The sequence below is a fragment of the Entelurus aequoreus genome, linkage group LG04, assembly GCF_033978785.1.
Source record: "Entelurus aequoreus isolate RoL-2023_Sb linkage group LG04, RoL_Eaeq_v1.1, whole genome shotgun sequence".
NCBI classification, from domain to species: Eukaryota; Metazoa; Chordata; class Actinopteri; order Syngnathiformes; family Syngnathidae; genus Entelurus; species Entelurus aequoreus.
In genome coordinates, this window is record NC_084734.1 from 60,238,995 (window position 1) to 60,253,006 (window position 14,012).

Here is a 14,012-nt window from a genome sequence, read left to right on the forward strand (position 1 = left end):
CCCATCCCTCTACACCAGGGGTCACCAACCTTTTTGAAACCAAGAGCTACTTCTTGGGTACTGATTAATGCGAAGGGCTACCAGTTTGATACACACTTAAATAAATTGCCAGAAATAGCCAATTTGCTCAATTTACCTTTAACTCTATGTTATTATTAATAATTAATGATATTTACACTTAATTGAACGGTTTAAAAGAGGAGAAAACACGAAAAAAATGACAATTACATTTTCAAACACAGTTTATCTTCAATTTCGACTCTTTAAAATTCAAAATTCAACCGAAAAAAAGAAGAGAAAAACTAGCTAATTCGAATCTTTTTGAAAAAATTAAAAAAAGAATTTACGGAACATCATTAGTAATTTTTCCTGATTAAGATTAATTTTACAACTTTGATGACATGTTTTAAATAGGTTAAAATCCAATCTACACTTTGTTAGAATTTATAACAAATTGGACCAAGCTATATTTCTAACAAAGACAAATCATTATTTCTTCTATATTTTCCAGAACAAAAATTTTAAAAGAAATTCAAAAGACTTTGAAATAAGATTTAAATTTGATTGTACAGATTTTCTAGATTTGCCAGAATATTTTTTTTTTAATTTGAATCATAATAAGTTTGAAGAAATATTTCACAAATATTCTTCGTCGAAAAAACAGAAGCTAAAATGACGAATTAAATTAAAATTTATTTATTATTCTTTACAATAAAATCAATTAATTTACTTGCACATTGATTTAAATTGTCAGGAAAGAAGAGGAAGGAATTTAAAAGGTAAAAAGGTATATGTGTTTAAAAATCCTAAAATCATTTTTAAGGTTGTATTTTTTCTCTAAAATTGTCTTTCTGAAAGTTATAAGGAGCAAAGTAAAAAAAATAATGAATTTATTTAAACAAGTGAAGACCAAGTCTTTAAAATATTTTCTTGGATTTTCAAATTCTATTTGAGTTTTGTCTCTCTTAGAATTAAAAATGTCGAGCAAAGCGAGACCAGCTTGCTAGTAAATAAAATTTAAAAAATAGAGGCAGCTCACTGGTAAGTGCTGCTATTTGAGTTTTTTTTTAGAACAGGCCAGCGGGCTACTCATCTGGTTCTTACGGGCTACCTGGTGCCCGCGGGCACCGCGTTGGTGACCCCTGCTCTACACAGCAAAAAGTCAGTGTTCAAAAACAAGAAAGAAATTGAAAAAATTATTTTACTTGAACTAAGGAAAATTGTCTGCCAATAAAACAAGAAAATTTGGCTTGTCAAGACTTTCCAAAGCAAGTAAAATTAGCTAACCTCAATGAACCCCAAAATACCTTAAAATAATTTCTCACTAATAACAAGTGCACTTTTCTTGGTAGAAAAAAAAAGAGAGAACTTTTTGCTCAATAAGTTGAAAAATATTCTTAAATTAAGTAAATGCTAGTGCCATTATCTTGACATAATGATATGTGCTCTGCATTATATTTCTTGAAACCAGCAAACTTACACTAAAAACTAATTTATTGTTTTTAATGGAAAGGCAACAAGGCAACCGCTTGTTACTCTCGGGGTCTACCAGCCGCTCAGGCAAATCATATTGTCTAAAAATGCATTTTTCCATGGATAACATGACATCATCGCGCCAAGTGCGTGCTCTTTCAGTCAATTAGTTCGCATATATACAGCCCGGGCCCCGGCCAAAACATTTTTAATTGTAATTTTGAAGAATTCATCTGAATGTGCATGAACTATTTCTGTTCAAAATTGTTAGAAATGTCACATGTTAAATGTTTAAATATTAACTGTCCGTTTACTGTACTGTGCCAACTGTACTACTATATGAGTACATATTTTCTATTGTTTCAATGACAATAAAACAGCAAAGTCCATTTGGCTGTCATCCGTTTTAATTCTGAGACAAAATTGTGTCAAAGTCATGATTTTTTTTTTCATGCTTGAAATAAGAAATTATTACTTTAAAAAAGTAGTTTTATACTTGTGAGTGTTGATGGCACAGCTTTGCAACAGTTGATATTCTAGTTTCAAGCATGTTTTACTCAATATAGATCATAAAATCTCAGCTACAACTGTAATATCTTACTGAGATCATTTAGGACCAAAACACTTAAAACAAGTAAAAAGCTCTAACATACAATCTTCTTAGTGAGAAGCATTATCTTATCAGACAGAAAATAAGCAAATATCACCCTTATTTGAGATATTTAATCTTACTTAGATTTCAGTTTTTGCAGTGTACAAGCAGAAAAAAGGGAATCATACCACAACACGGCAAGTTTCTTCTCAGCAATGGTGGCTGAATGGCTGGTGAAGTTCTTCAACCTCATTGCATACCTGAAGAAGAGACACACTCATTACTGAGCTTAAAGGTTAAGGTTAGGTTGATCTAATTCCAGACGTTAGACATTTGGCTGTCGATAGGCAGTGTCTACGATCAAAGGAAGCTTTATATGACACTGTAGAAGGATCCCTTTGCCTTTGGTTATTGATTGGGCTTTCCACAAAGACCTATAGAGGTCACCTGTTTCCTGTTGCCCTCAGTGACCCAATCAGCTACACATTATTGCTTCCTGAGGTGCTTAATCAGTTAAATGAAATTCAGCAGTGGCAGGTGAATCAAGGGAGACGACTTACACCTTTATGCTTTATTGATCTCCTGCAAAATTTGCGTCCTTCCTCCTGCTCCCCTCACCCAGAGACCAAAGGTGCAAATTAGCAGCCCTGAAGCTCCAGAAAAGAGTCAGTGTTGTGCTTAAGGACACTTGAGCAGGATGGATGAGCATGAACTGGAGTTCTTCAGCCTTCAACTCAGGTTGTTTGTCATAATAGAAAAAAAGAGTCTCCCTTTGCACATCACGTTATGTTGAACCTAAGGACCGGAGTTGGTTACTCTGTAGTTAGCCCTCAGTGATGTAGGATGTGATCTTTTCAAAATTGTTTTCACTTGAGTTGCATTTTCTTAATTGATCATTGATTCAGACATATATATATACGCTCCAGGACCGCTGATGTTGAATAACATTCCTGGATGTGACTTCTTTCCACAGGGTCAGATGATTAACCGTCTGACATTGAGATCCTTAGAGGCGAGAGTTGTGGCAGGACAACTCGTGGCTGCGTTACCATTGCTACGTACTAGCTTACAATGGCCCGTAGTTCCTGGCCGAAAACAACATTGCCATGCTTAAGCAACACCCCTGTTCTCTGAACCTGGCTATGTAGGAATGTTTTCCTTAGGGTGTCATCAGACAGACTTATTTTGAAGAAGTGGACAACATTAATGCGGTCCTGACGATGAGGGAGTCATCCAAGATTACTTGAAAATGTGGCAGAAACGGCTGGGAAAGCACGTTAGACTCCATTTTTAGATAATATTTTTAATCAGATTATTCACAGATTATTACTCGCTTGCCTCGTTTAAATTAACTTTAAAAAGACCCTATTATTTAGACACAAATGCACTTTTTTGTAAGAATGACATCTAGAAGCATTTTTTAAACGTTTTACTTGAATACATGTAATTTACTTCAAATCAAATCAAATCAAATCAACTTTATTTATAAAGCCCATTTAAAATTTACCACAGGGGTAGCCAAAGTGCTGTACAATGGGCAGGTTAAAAGATAATACGAGAACCGAGCAAACACAACACCAACACAAACAGAACACGATAAAAAATAAATAAATAAAATAAATAAAACATAAAAACAGGTTCACGGCAGGTGTATTATGGGGCGCCATTGCAGGATGGATATCACTCAGTGTTAAAAGCCATGGAATAAAAGTATGTTTTTAAGAGAGATTTAAAAACAGGAAGAGAGGAGGCTTGTCTAACACTAGGTCGTTCCAGAGCTTGGGAGCAGCAGCGGCGACAGCTCTGTCACCTCTAAGCTTCAGCCTTGTGTCTGGGACCGTCAGTAGCAGCTGATCGGCTGATCTTAGGGATCGGGTGGGGCAGTAAGGCTGAAGGAGGTCGGAGAGATATGTTGGTGCGAGGTTGTTTAGACATTTAAAAACAAATAAAAGGAGTTTAAAATTGATTCGGTAACGCACAGGGAGCCAGTGAAGGGACGCTAATATAGGGGTGATGTGCTCACGTCTGCGGGTCTGTGTTAGCAGACGAGCAGCAGAGTTCTGCACGTCTGCACGTTCTGCACGTTTGCACTTGCTCAAACTGTGACAGTTAGGGTGTATTTAGAAGTGCAACTGGCCAGTGAGCCCACCAGTCGGAGTCTTTGCACTCCTCTTTGCACTTATGTACGCATTGACCTGATCACTGACCTTATAACAACACGCGCAGCCACTGCGATTAAGGTAAAAGAGCATGTATGGTCAAAATAACTTGCGTGACTAATCTGCATCTATATATGTTTAATGCAATCATTTTTTTGAGATTAATCACTTGAGTTAACATGTTATTTTTGACAGCCCTTCTTGAAAAATATATTTTGTGACACCAGTCTTTTGGAGCATTTTCCTGTATTGACATGAAAAGGACATATTTGCCCCATATCAGATAATTGTCTGTAAAAAAATCAGTGGATTTCACAGACATCAGTTAAGTTGTCTAACAAGCTAAGTCAATCATTGCTGGCATCGCTCACCTATTAAATCCTTTCTGTTGTACTTTTCTGGCATCGTTTGTTATTCCTTTTGCCTTGGCTGTCACTCTGTCTCACCTAGGCGGCGACTGGTTAGCTTTCTGGTCATAAAACTGTAAATGTCACTTTTTAATGAAATGTTGTCTTTTAAAAGAAAAGAAGCAAAAAGATTAGTCCTGATTTGATTTTGATTCAGATTTTGATTTCATTTGATTTGACTGAAGTTTATTTTGAAAATGAATGTAGTTTCAACATGATACATCACATATTTTCCATTCCTCTTTACAACATACTTAGAAAGGAGTAGGTAGAAGCACATCTTATTTAATCCTACCCCTTTTCCACTTCATAGCAGTTTTTTACACAAACATGTTTACTTCCTGTTTTCAATTTGTAGCACAGTTATATCAATGTTTTCTAAATATCATAGTTCTCTTCATAAATAGTTAAGTCAGTTACGGGTCACATAAAGTGACGAATCATATCTTATTTACAATAAACATCATTTTTCTTCTTCCTTATACATCGTAAACACATTGTGTTTGAACAACCTCTTAAACTGCATCAAGTTAGTACATTGTTTGACTTATTTGCTTAATCCATTCCATAATTTCCTTCCATGTTTGAGTCCGACAGGATGTAAGAAGTGGCTACCCCATATATAGGGTACGCTCTAAACTTAGCAGTAGCACTTTTTTCTAAGTGCCATTTAACAACTCTGCTTTCTTTGGTGTGATTATAGTATTTGGTGTGATTATAGTATTTATGTCTTGTCCTCAAGTGCCCAAGTTGTTAAACGTAAACACATCATGTGTCCAGACAGTGACACAATCGTTAAGCTATACCGTTCAGTTAAGCAGGGAATATTTTTATTTAAGAAGGATATTTATTTTATTCTGGCAATTTTCATCTCATTATGTGAATCACTACGTATTAACAACTATGTGCTCATGACAACTTAATTGATTATTGATGTATTATTTAATTGTTTGTTTCTGTTACAGATTGAGCACAGGAAGCAAGCAAACACGTGTGTTAGAAATTGGTATGAAACAGAAAAGGGTAAGATTAAATAAGATATGCTTCCTCCTACTCCAGTGGCGGGCCGTCAGGGCCAGCAAGGTCTTCTGTGCTGGCCTAACATAACCAGAAATCATGATCATAATTAAATATAAAAGTTATTTTTTATTTACTTTCCCTAAATATCTAAAAGTATTCAAATTCTCTTCATTTCATATTATGCTCTTTCCAGTGCTGTTGTTTTTAGGTTAGAGTTTGTATCCAATCAGAATTCAGCCAGCTTATGTCGTCATGCTGTACCAAATCTGCCCGGGGCCTTCAGAATCAACAATGGAGGCATCTGTGCACTGTAAGTGAACGGGGACATACAGTTGATAGACAATTGCCATAGCTAATCAGATCACGAGTTGTTGTCAGTAAGGCCTTCTAACTGGCCTTACGCTGTGATTGGATACTCACTTGGGAGTCCCAAGCGAGTATCCAATCACAAGTTGCGAAAACAGGAAGTGGCACCGGAGCCATACGAGCCATAGAAAGCCACAGAAAACTCAACGGTACTCACAAAGAAGGAGAGCAAAATGGTGGCAGATACTGAATATATTTGCAAGGCCATTGTCAAGAAAGATACTTAAAAGAAACTACATCTTGTGAGACGAGGTTGGCCGACACCGGAAGCTATCCCGGCGGTGAAATGGTTTGCCCACCACTTTCGCACGAATCAACCGACTACGAGCGGTACCACTGGCTCATACAGCGTCGAATGGGTGCTACAAATTGTGAGTTCAAATATTTTATTTATTAATTTCTTCATGTTTCATTATTTTTAATACAATTCTTTTAATTTCGACAGTACCACGTAAGATATGTTTTAATTGCTGAAGCAGGTTTATTGAATGTTAAATGCTCCGAAAAATAGACCGTTTTGTACACTGTGGAGGGGTTTCAATGTCCAGTAGTGTGCAAGTGGGTTTTTGTATATTATCTCCAGCCGTGTCCATGTGGTGACATAAATTACGGTATTTTGAGAGGTGAAGTCGGACTAAGTAGGATATCACTGAAGACCTGGGTGAGAAACGGACATATAGTAATGAGAAACTGGAAATATGTTATTTACCATATTGTTACTGTATGCATACACATTAATACAACTTTTTTTCCTCAAATAATGAAGTAACTCCAAAACGTGTATCTAATTAAATTCAGTTTGGAGTCTAAAAATGTTTTCACACAAACAAAAAAGCCAAAAACATGCTCCTTAATGTAATTCTTGCACCCCCTGCAGCTGCGCATGCATATGCAACAAATGAATGCGGAAATGTGATCACACATTGAAGTAATCTTTCCCATGAGTTTAGTCGTTACACTAAATAACGCTATATTTTGTTGTTTAATGTAAACATTTCACTCTACAAACAATCACATGTATGATTCATTTGATTTTTTTTTTGTTTAGCTGGGAAACCATAGCTCCCAGCATGCCCTGTTCTTCACATGAAACCTTAAGATTGGATAATTTCTTAATTTGTAGTGTGAGACATGTATAAAAAAAGTTAGTTAAAGTACTACTGATAGCCACACACACACTAGGTGTGGTGAAATTATCCTCTGCATTTGACCCATCCCCTTGTTCCACCCCCTGGGAGGTGAGGGGAGCAGTGAGCAGCAGCGGTGGCCACGCTCGGGAATAATTTTTGGTGATTCAACCCCCAATTCCAACCCTTGATGCTAAATGCCAAGCAGGAAGGTAATGGGTCCCATTTTATAGTCTTTGGTATGACTGGGTCGGGGTTTGAACTCACGACCTACCGATCTCAGGGCGGCCACTCGAACCACAAGGCCACTGAGCAGGTTTTCTAAATGTATACAAAACACTAAAACACGTATTTCCGCATGCCTTGGATTTACAGGCATCCGCATATAGACTTCCAATTGGGAGCACGTATACACATATATTAACTATTTTTCAGGGAGTTAGCAATCCTGTGACCATGAAAGAAGGGTAAGTAGTCGTAGCCAGAATTTATGTTTCATAAAATATGTTTTCTACCGCGTATTTAAATTGCGAGCAAAACTCGGTTTAAAAAACACCACATATATGCCACCTCATCCATCGACTCATACCTGATTAGCTCGACGGTTTCCGAGTACATCGTGTAAGGAGATTTGGCCTCTAGAGGATCTCGCTCCATAGCGTTTCCACACTCAATGAAGGAGAGAGCGCCGTCTGCGTAGTTCACCGCTTTTCCAAATTTGTCAATCTATACACCGACAGGAACAAACAAAGACAAAATACGAAAAATTTAATAAAACAGCTATGAATGTCTAAATAGCTTTGTCTTCTCTTTGAGTCATTTACCCACTAATCAGCAAATCTTCAGATAAATCAAAGGAAACACACGTAAACATGAGATAAATAACCAGTTTAATAAATCTAATTTCATTGCCTAAAGACATCAGATAACTCGTTTGATGATGTTTAATCTTGCAGGCATCGTCAGAATGCAAAGTTCCCTTTGGAGAAAAAATGGTGCAACAAATAGCACAAATTATACAGTACAGTCCTTGATATGACGGATTTCACACTACACACACTGAAACACACGCAAATGCACACAATTAAGCAAGAACACACATAATTACAGTCAGTTCTGTCTTCACATTGTTTTTTTTTTTATAAATCATTTGCCTGCCATCTTTGTGAAGCTTTCTTCGAGCATGCACCAGTTCATGGAAGTGTCACTGTGTGTGTTTGGGAGTGTGTGTGAAAGATATGTAGATACACTTACCAATGCATCTGCCTTGTGCTTTAGCCTTTTAGCCTCCTGCATGTAGTAGTCTGCACTGCGGACTCTGGATACAGGACAGAGAACATAAAAATTGACGTAAATAGCATGTTGGAACAGATAAGTCATTTAGCCAAAAAATGATCAGTTCGCAACAAAGGCCTGCATGGCGGCTCCAAATATAACTTGGCCTAAGTAAGGCTCACTCACATGGTGATTTAAAACTGAATGGAGGAAATTAAATATCAAAGAAAAAGTAAAATTTTGACTCAGTGTATTGAAAATTGGCTACAGCTCATAATCAAATCAATTGAGTCATCTGATGTCAAAATGATAATGACCCAACACATATTTTACTTTACATCAAGGGCCAATAATATGTGGCCCCGGGGCTAATTTTGGTCTGTCAAATCTTTTCATTTGTTATGCATTTCTCGGAAATCAAATACGCTGCGAGAGAAGAGATCCAGACATACGGGCCACCTCCGCATGCAGACCTGTGGAATGTGCATTAAAAAGTTGTGGACTTTGACCAGCGGTAGTCATTATTAGCGACACTCTCCCGTCCTTTAGTAACACCTAACCTTCGGCAGCAAAAATTAAGAAATAGAGCAAATAGGCTGATGCAACACGATACAGATGAACATTTTTTTTTTAATATAATTTGTCTTTCTACATCATGGCCAATTAGGCAAATTATACAGCGACATAATCTACACCAGTGGTCCCCAACCACTGGTCCAGGGACCGTCTGTGATACATTTGCTACCGGGCGACACAAACATTAAATAATTTAAAAACGACCACATTTTTTCCGACTTAACTTTTGTCTGTCCCACTAGAGTAGACCCACCAATAAGTTTGTACATAAACGTATAATAAAACTCTTGATAGGAATTTACCAATTGGTTTTACTTCGTAAGATGGGACAATGCACATTAATGAACATACAAAATATAAATGTGCCAGATTGTAGCCAAATGCTTATGTCCATTTGCAGTCTGTGGCATTTGGATTTTTTTTTTAATAAAACAACATTCATGAAAAGTTAAGTTAGACAGCACCAACATCAGACATAACAGTAGGGGTGTGGGAAAAAATCGATTCGAACTTAAATCGCCATTCTCACGTTGTACGATTCAGTAACGATTCTCATTTTTCAAAAATCAATTTAATTTTTTCGAATTTTTTTTTTTTTTTTTAAATTAATCAATCCAACAAAACAATACATATTCCAAAACCAAACCCGACCAAGCAACACTCAGAACAGTAATAAACAGAGCAATTGAGAGGAGACAAACATGACACAGAACAAACCAAAAGTAGTGAAACAAAAATAAATATCATCAACAGTATCAATATTAGTAACAATTTCAACATAGCAGTGATTAAAAATCCCTCATTGAAATTATCATTAGACATTTATAAAAAAAAAAAAAAAAAAAAAAAAAAAATTAACAATAGTGGCTTACACTTGCATCGCATCTTATAAGCTTGACAACACACTGTGTCCAATATTTTCACAAAGATAAAATAAGTCATATTTTTGGTTCATTTAATAGTTAAAACAAATTTACATTATTGCAATCAGTTGATAAAACATTGTCCTTTACAATTATAAAAGCTTTTTACAAAAATCTACTACTCTGCTTGCATGTCAGCAGACTGGGGTAGATCCTGCTGAAATCCTATGTATTGAATGAATAGAGAATTGTTTTGAATCGAAAATATATCGTTTTTGAATGGAGAATCGCGTTGAATCGAAAAAAATCGATTTATAATTGAATCGTGACCCCAAGAATCGATATTGAATCAAATTGGGGGACACCCAAAGATTCGCAGCCCTAATAAACAATACTATGAAATACAGAGACGCATATATAATAATTAAAATAAAATAAAAGGTGTCCCATATCAAAAAAGAGGTTGCTGCATCAAGGCAAATGGAGAAGTGTTGTGGTGTTAAAGTGCAAGTGTGCTAAATTGTTGCATATAATAAGTGTGCTGAAGGAATAAAATACACATCTCCTTTGGCGTAGTAAGTTAAAGTGCTGCGATTATTGCACATAGCGCTACTGCTAAGTAGTTAGCATTCACATATGTGTTTATGCATGGAAAATTGCACCAAAAAGCATTCATAAGTGTATCGATGTATGAAATATTACTCAAAATATGAATACATAACTTTTCGAATAGAAATAGAAATCCATAGAAATACACCATCTATAGAAATCCATTGGAACTAATGGCAAGTATATTTAGTTGTATTATATATTTATGCTCTTGTCCTCAACGATGATGTTTATCATGTATATAGTATCAGATACCTTAGTAAAAAATAAGCAAAAATTAGTAAAAAAACAAAGGCCAGGGCTCTTACTAATTCAGCGTTACGATGAGTTGTATTTTTCATGCACTTTATTTTTGCTGTACATTTATCTGCCACACATTCGTTCAAATAATGCTTACATCAAACAGGTCCCTGGTGCAAAAAATGTTAGAGACCCGTGGTCTAGACCTTTTTAATTGAGGACCTATGCTTAAATGATAATACATTGATATCAGACATAAAAGCCATGTTAGGAGCAAGTCTTTCCAATCGTATTTATCTGTACGATAAATAATTCCAAAAATCTGAGGTCAGATAACTTTAACCCTTCAATATGTAGATATTAGCAAACACAAGCAGGACATATTGATTGTATCACATGCCACTTTACAGCCAGGTGGGGCGCTGTTCTGCTAGAGCAGCTTTTTTTTTCCAATAGCGCGTTTAAAGGCCTACTGAAACCCACTACTACCGACCACGCAGTCTGATAGTTTATATATCAATGATGAAATCTTAACATTATAACACATGCCAATACGGCCGGGTTAACTTATAAAGTGACATTTTAAATTTGCCGCTAAACTTCCGGTTCGAAACGCCTCTGAGGATGACGTATGCGTGTGACGTAGCCCGACGAACACGGGTATGCCTTCCACATTGAAGCCGATACGAAAAAGCTCTGTTTTCATTTCATAATTCCACAGTATTCTGGACATCTGTGTTCGTGAATCTGTTTCAATCATGTTCATTGCATTATGGAGAAGGAAGCCGAGCAAGCAAAGAAGAAAGTTGTCGGTGCGAAATGGACGTATTTTTCGAACGTAGTCAGCCACAACAGTACACAGCCGGCGCTTCTTTGTTTACATTCCCGAAAGATGCAGTCAAGATGGAAGAACTCGGATAACAGAGACTCTAACCAGGAGGACTTTTGATTTGGATACACAGACGCCTGTAGAGAACTGGGACAACACAGACTCTTACCAGGATTACTTTGATTTGGATGACAAAGACGCAGACGTGCTACTGTGAGTATGCAGCTTTGGCTTTTTTTTGCGTATGTACGTAACTTTTTTTAAATATATAAGCTTTATGAACCTTGGGTTAGGTGAACGGTCTTTTGGGCTGAGTGATTGTGTGTGTTGATCATGTGTTTGAATTGTATTGGCGTGTTCTATGGAGCTAGGAGCTAGCAGAGGAGCTAGGAGCTAGCATAACACGTACCGTACCGTACGTGCGCGTCACGTACGTAACTTTTTAAAAATATATAAGCTTTATGAACCTTGGGTTAGGTGAACGGTCTTTTGGGCTGAGTGATTGTGTGTGTTGATCGGGTGTTTGAATTGTATTGGCGTGTTCTATGGAGCTAGGAGCTAGCAGAGGAGCTAGGAGCTAGCATAACAAACACGCAGGTGTTATTATGCAGGATTAATTTGTGGCATATTAAATATAAGCCTGGTTGTGTTGTGGCTAATAGAGTATATATATGTCTTGTGTTTATTTACTGTTGTAGTCATTCCCAGCTGAATATCAGGTACCGTGAGTATGCAGCCTTGGCTGCTAAACATTCGATAACTTGACCGTATGTGCGCGTCACGTACGTAACTTTTTAAAAATATATAAGCTTTATGAACCTTGGGTTAGGTAAACGGTCTTTTGGGCTGAGTGATTGTGTGTGTTGATCAGGTGTTTGAATTGTATTGGCGTGTTCTATGGAGCTAGGAGCTAGCAGAGGAGCTAGGAGCTAGCATAACAAACACGCAGGTGTTTTTATGCAGGATTAATTTGTGGCATATTAAATATAAGCCTGGTTGTGTTGTGGCTAATAGAGTATATATATGTCTTGTGTTTATTTACTGTTGTAGTCATTCCCAGCTGAATATCAGGTCACCCCCGGCTCTCACAGCATCTTCCCTATCTGAATAGCTTCAACTCCCCACTAGTCCTTCACTTGCACTTTCCTCATCCACAAATCTTTCATCCTCGCTCAAATTAATGGGGAAATTGTCGCTTTCTCGGTCCGAATCTCTCTCACTTCATGCGGCCATCATTGTAAACAATAGGGAACTTTGCGTATATGTTCAACTGACTACGTCACGCTACTTCCGGTAGGTGCAAGCCTTTTTTTTTATCAGATACCAAAAGTTGCAATCTTTATCGTCGTTGTTCTATACTAAATCCTTTCAGCAAAAATATGGCAATATCGCGAAATGATCAAGTATGACACATAGAATAGATCTGCTATCCCCGTTTAAATAAAAAAAATTCATTTCAGTAGGCCTTTAACTTATCTAAAGGTAAAACTGCATAATGCTATACTACACACTTGTCACGGTACAATGTTTTACTGTGGCACAGCGTCCCGAGCCACGTCAAATCTTCAAAATACGATAATTTTAAGCTTTTGGTGCGATATTTTTTCATTTACCGTCTGGCAACATTGTTAGAAGTTGTTTGTACATACGTGTCACTAAAGGACAGTCTCGGTCTGGGAGGTTCTGCAGGTTCCATCAGTGGTTCCGACCAGGCATCTGATTCCGACTGCCCATTGGCATGGCAACTGTCTCCACAGGGCTTCTCAATATGATTATCTGTGAGCTGTAGAATGGAAGTAATTGAAATTCCACATTTAATTGCATTACAATGACTAAGTTACAGGTTTAATTAGAGAACTTGCTGTTCTCTAACAAATAGCAGTAGTAATTTAACAAATTTCATCTGGAAGCCCAATATACCAAACTTTTTGTGGCTAGTGTATAATGTGACTCACCCTTTATTTGGAGGAAAAGAGACTTTTAACCCATGAAATGTGCGAGTAAGACCTAGAGTACTAACAATTGCTGTGACCATTTAATGCTTTTGAGTCAGCTCTTTGGGCTCTATTTATGGTAGTATTATGAGGAATAACGCAAATTTGCATTACATTTTGTGGAGGGAGGCGTGGCCAGCGGCCTGCAGGAGCGGAGATCGCCGCCACTGTCCATGGCGCTGAGGACAGCGCACCGACAGACAGGGGCGTGTCAGTGCCGGCTGCGAGACACAGCTGAACAGGTGATTAGATTTCCCACGTGGTACAAGTTATCTAATTACCTGTTGTCTTTAACAGTAGCGGCCGGGAACAGGAGAAGGGGGAGGATTTTGGAGAGACTGAAAAGTCCTGGAGAGAATGATTATCTGAGGAGCTTGTTGAAAAACATTAAACCTTTGTTCAACTCTGCACGCCTGGCTACTCTGACGTATGTATCAGTGGAACCGCGAGGAACCGACTTCTACACATTTATTTTGCCCTTG

At 37.4% G+C, this 14,012-nt stretch overlaps 2 protein-coding genes across 2 annotated transcripts in view; both read right to left on the bottom strand.

Moving 5' to 3' along the window:
* Positions 1-14,012, bottom strand: part of LOC133648886 (m7GpppX diphosphatase-like) — a 375,169-nt gene that overhangs the window by 85,172 nt on the left and 275,985 nt on the right. The window lies entirely within an intron of this gene.
* The window catches only part of LOC133648887 (AF4/FMR2 family member 2-like), a 380,782-nt gene that overhangs the window by 26,146 nt on the left and 340,624 nt on the right, over positions 1-14,012 (bottom strand). Inside the window, 4 exon segments of the mRNA XM_062045401.1 lie at positions 2,254-2,325; positions 7,734-7,870; positions 8,399-8,462; positions 13,186-13,319. Coding sequence (XP_061901385.1) covers positions 2,254-2,325; positions 7,734-7,870; positions 8,399-8,462; positions 13,186-13,319 — 407 coding nt within the window.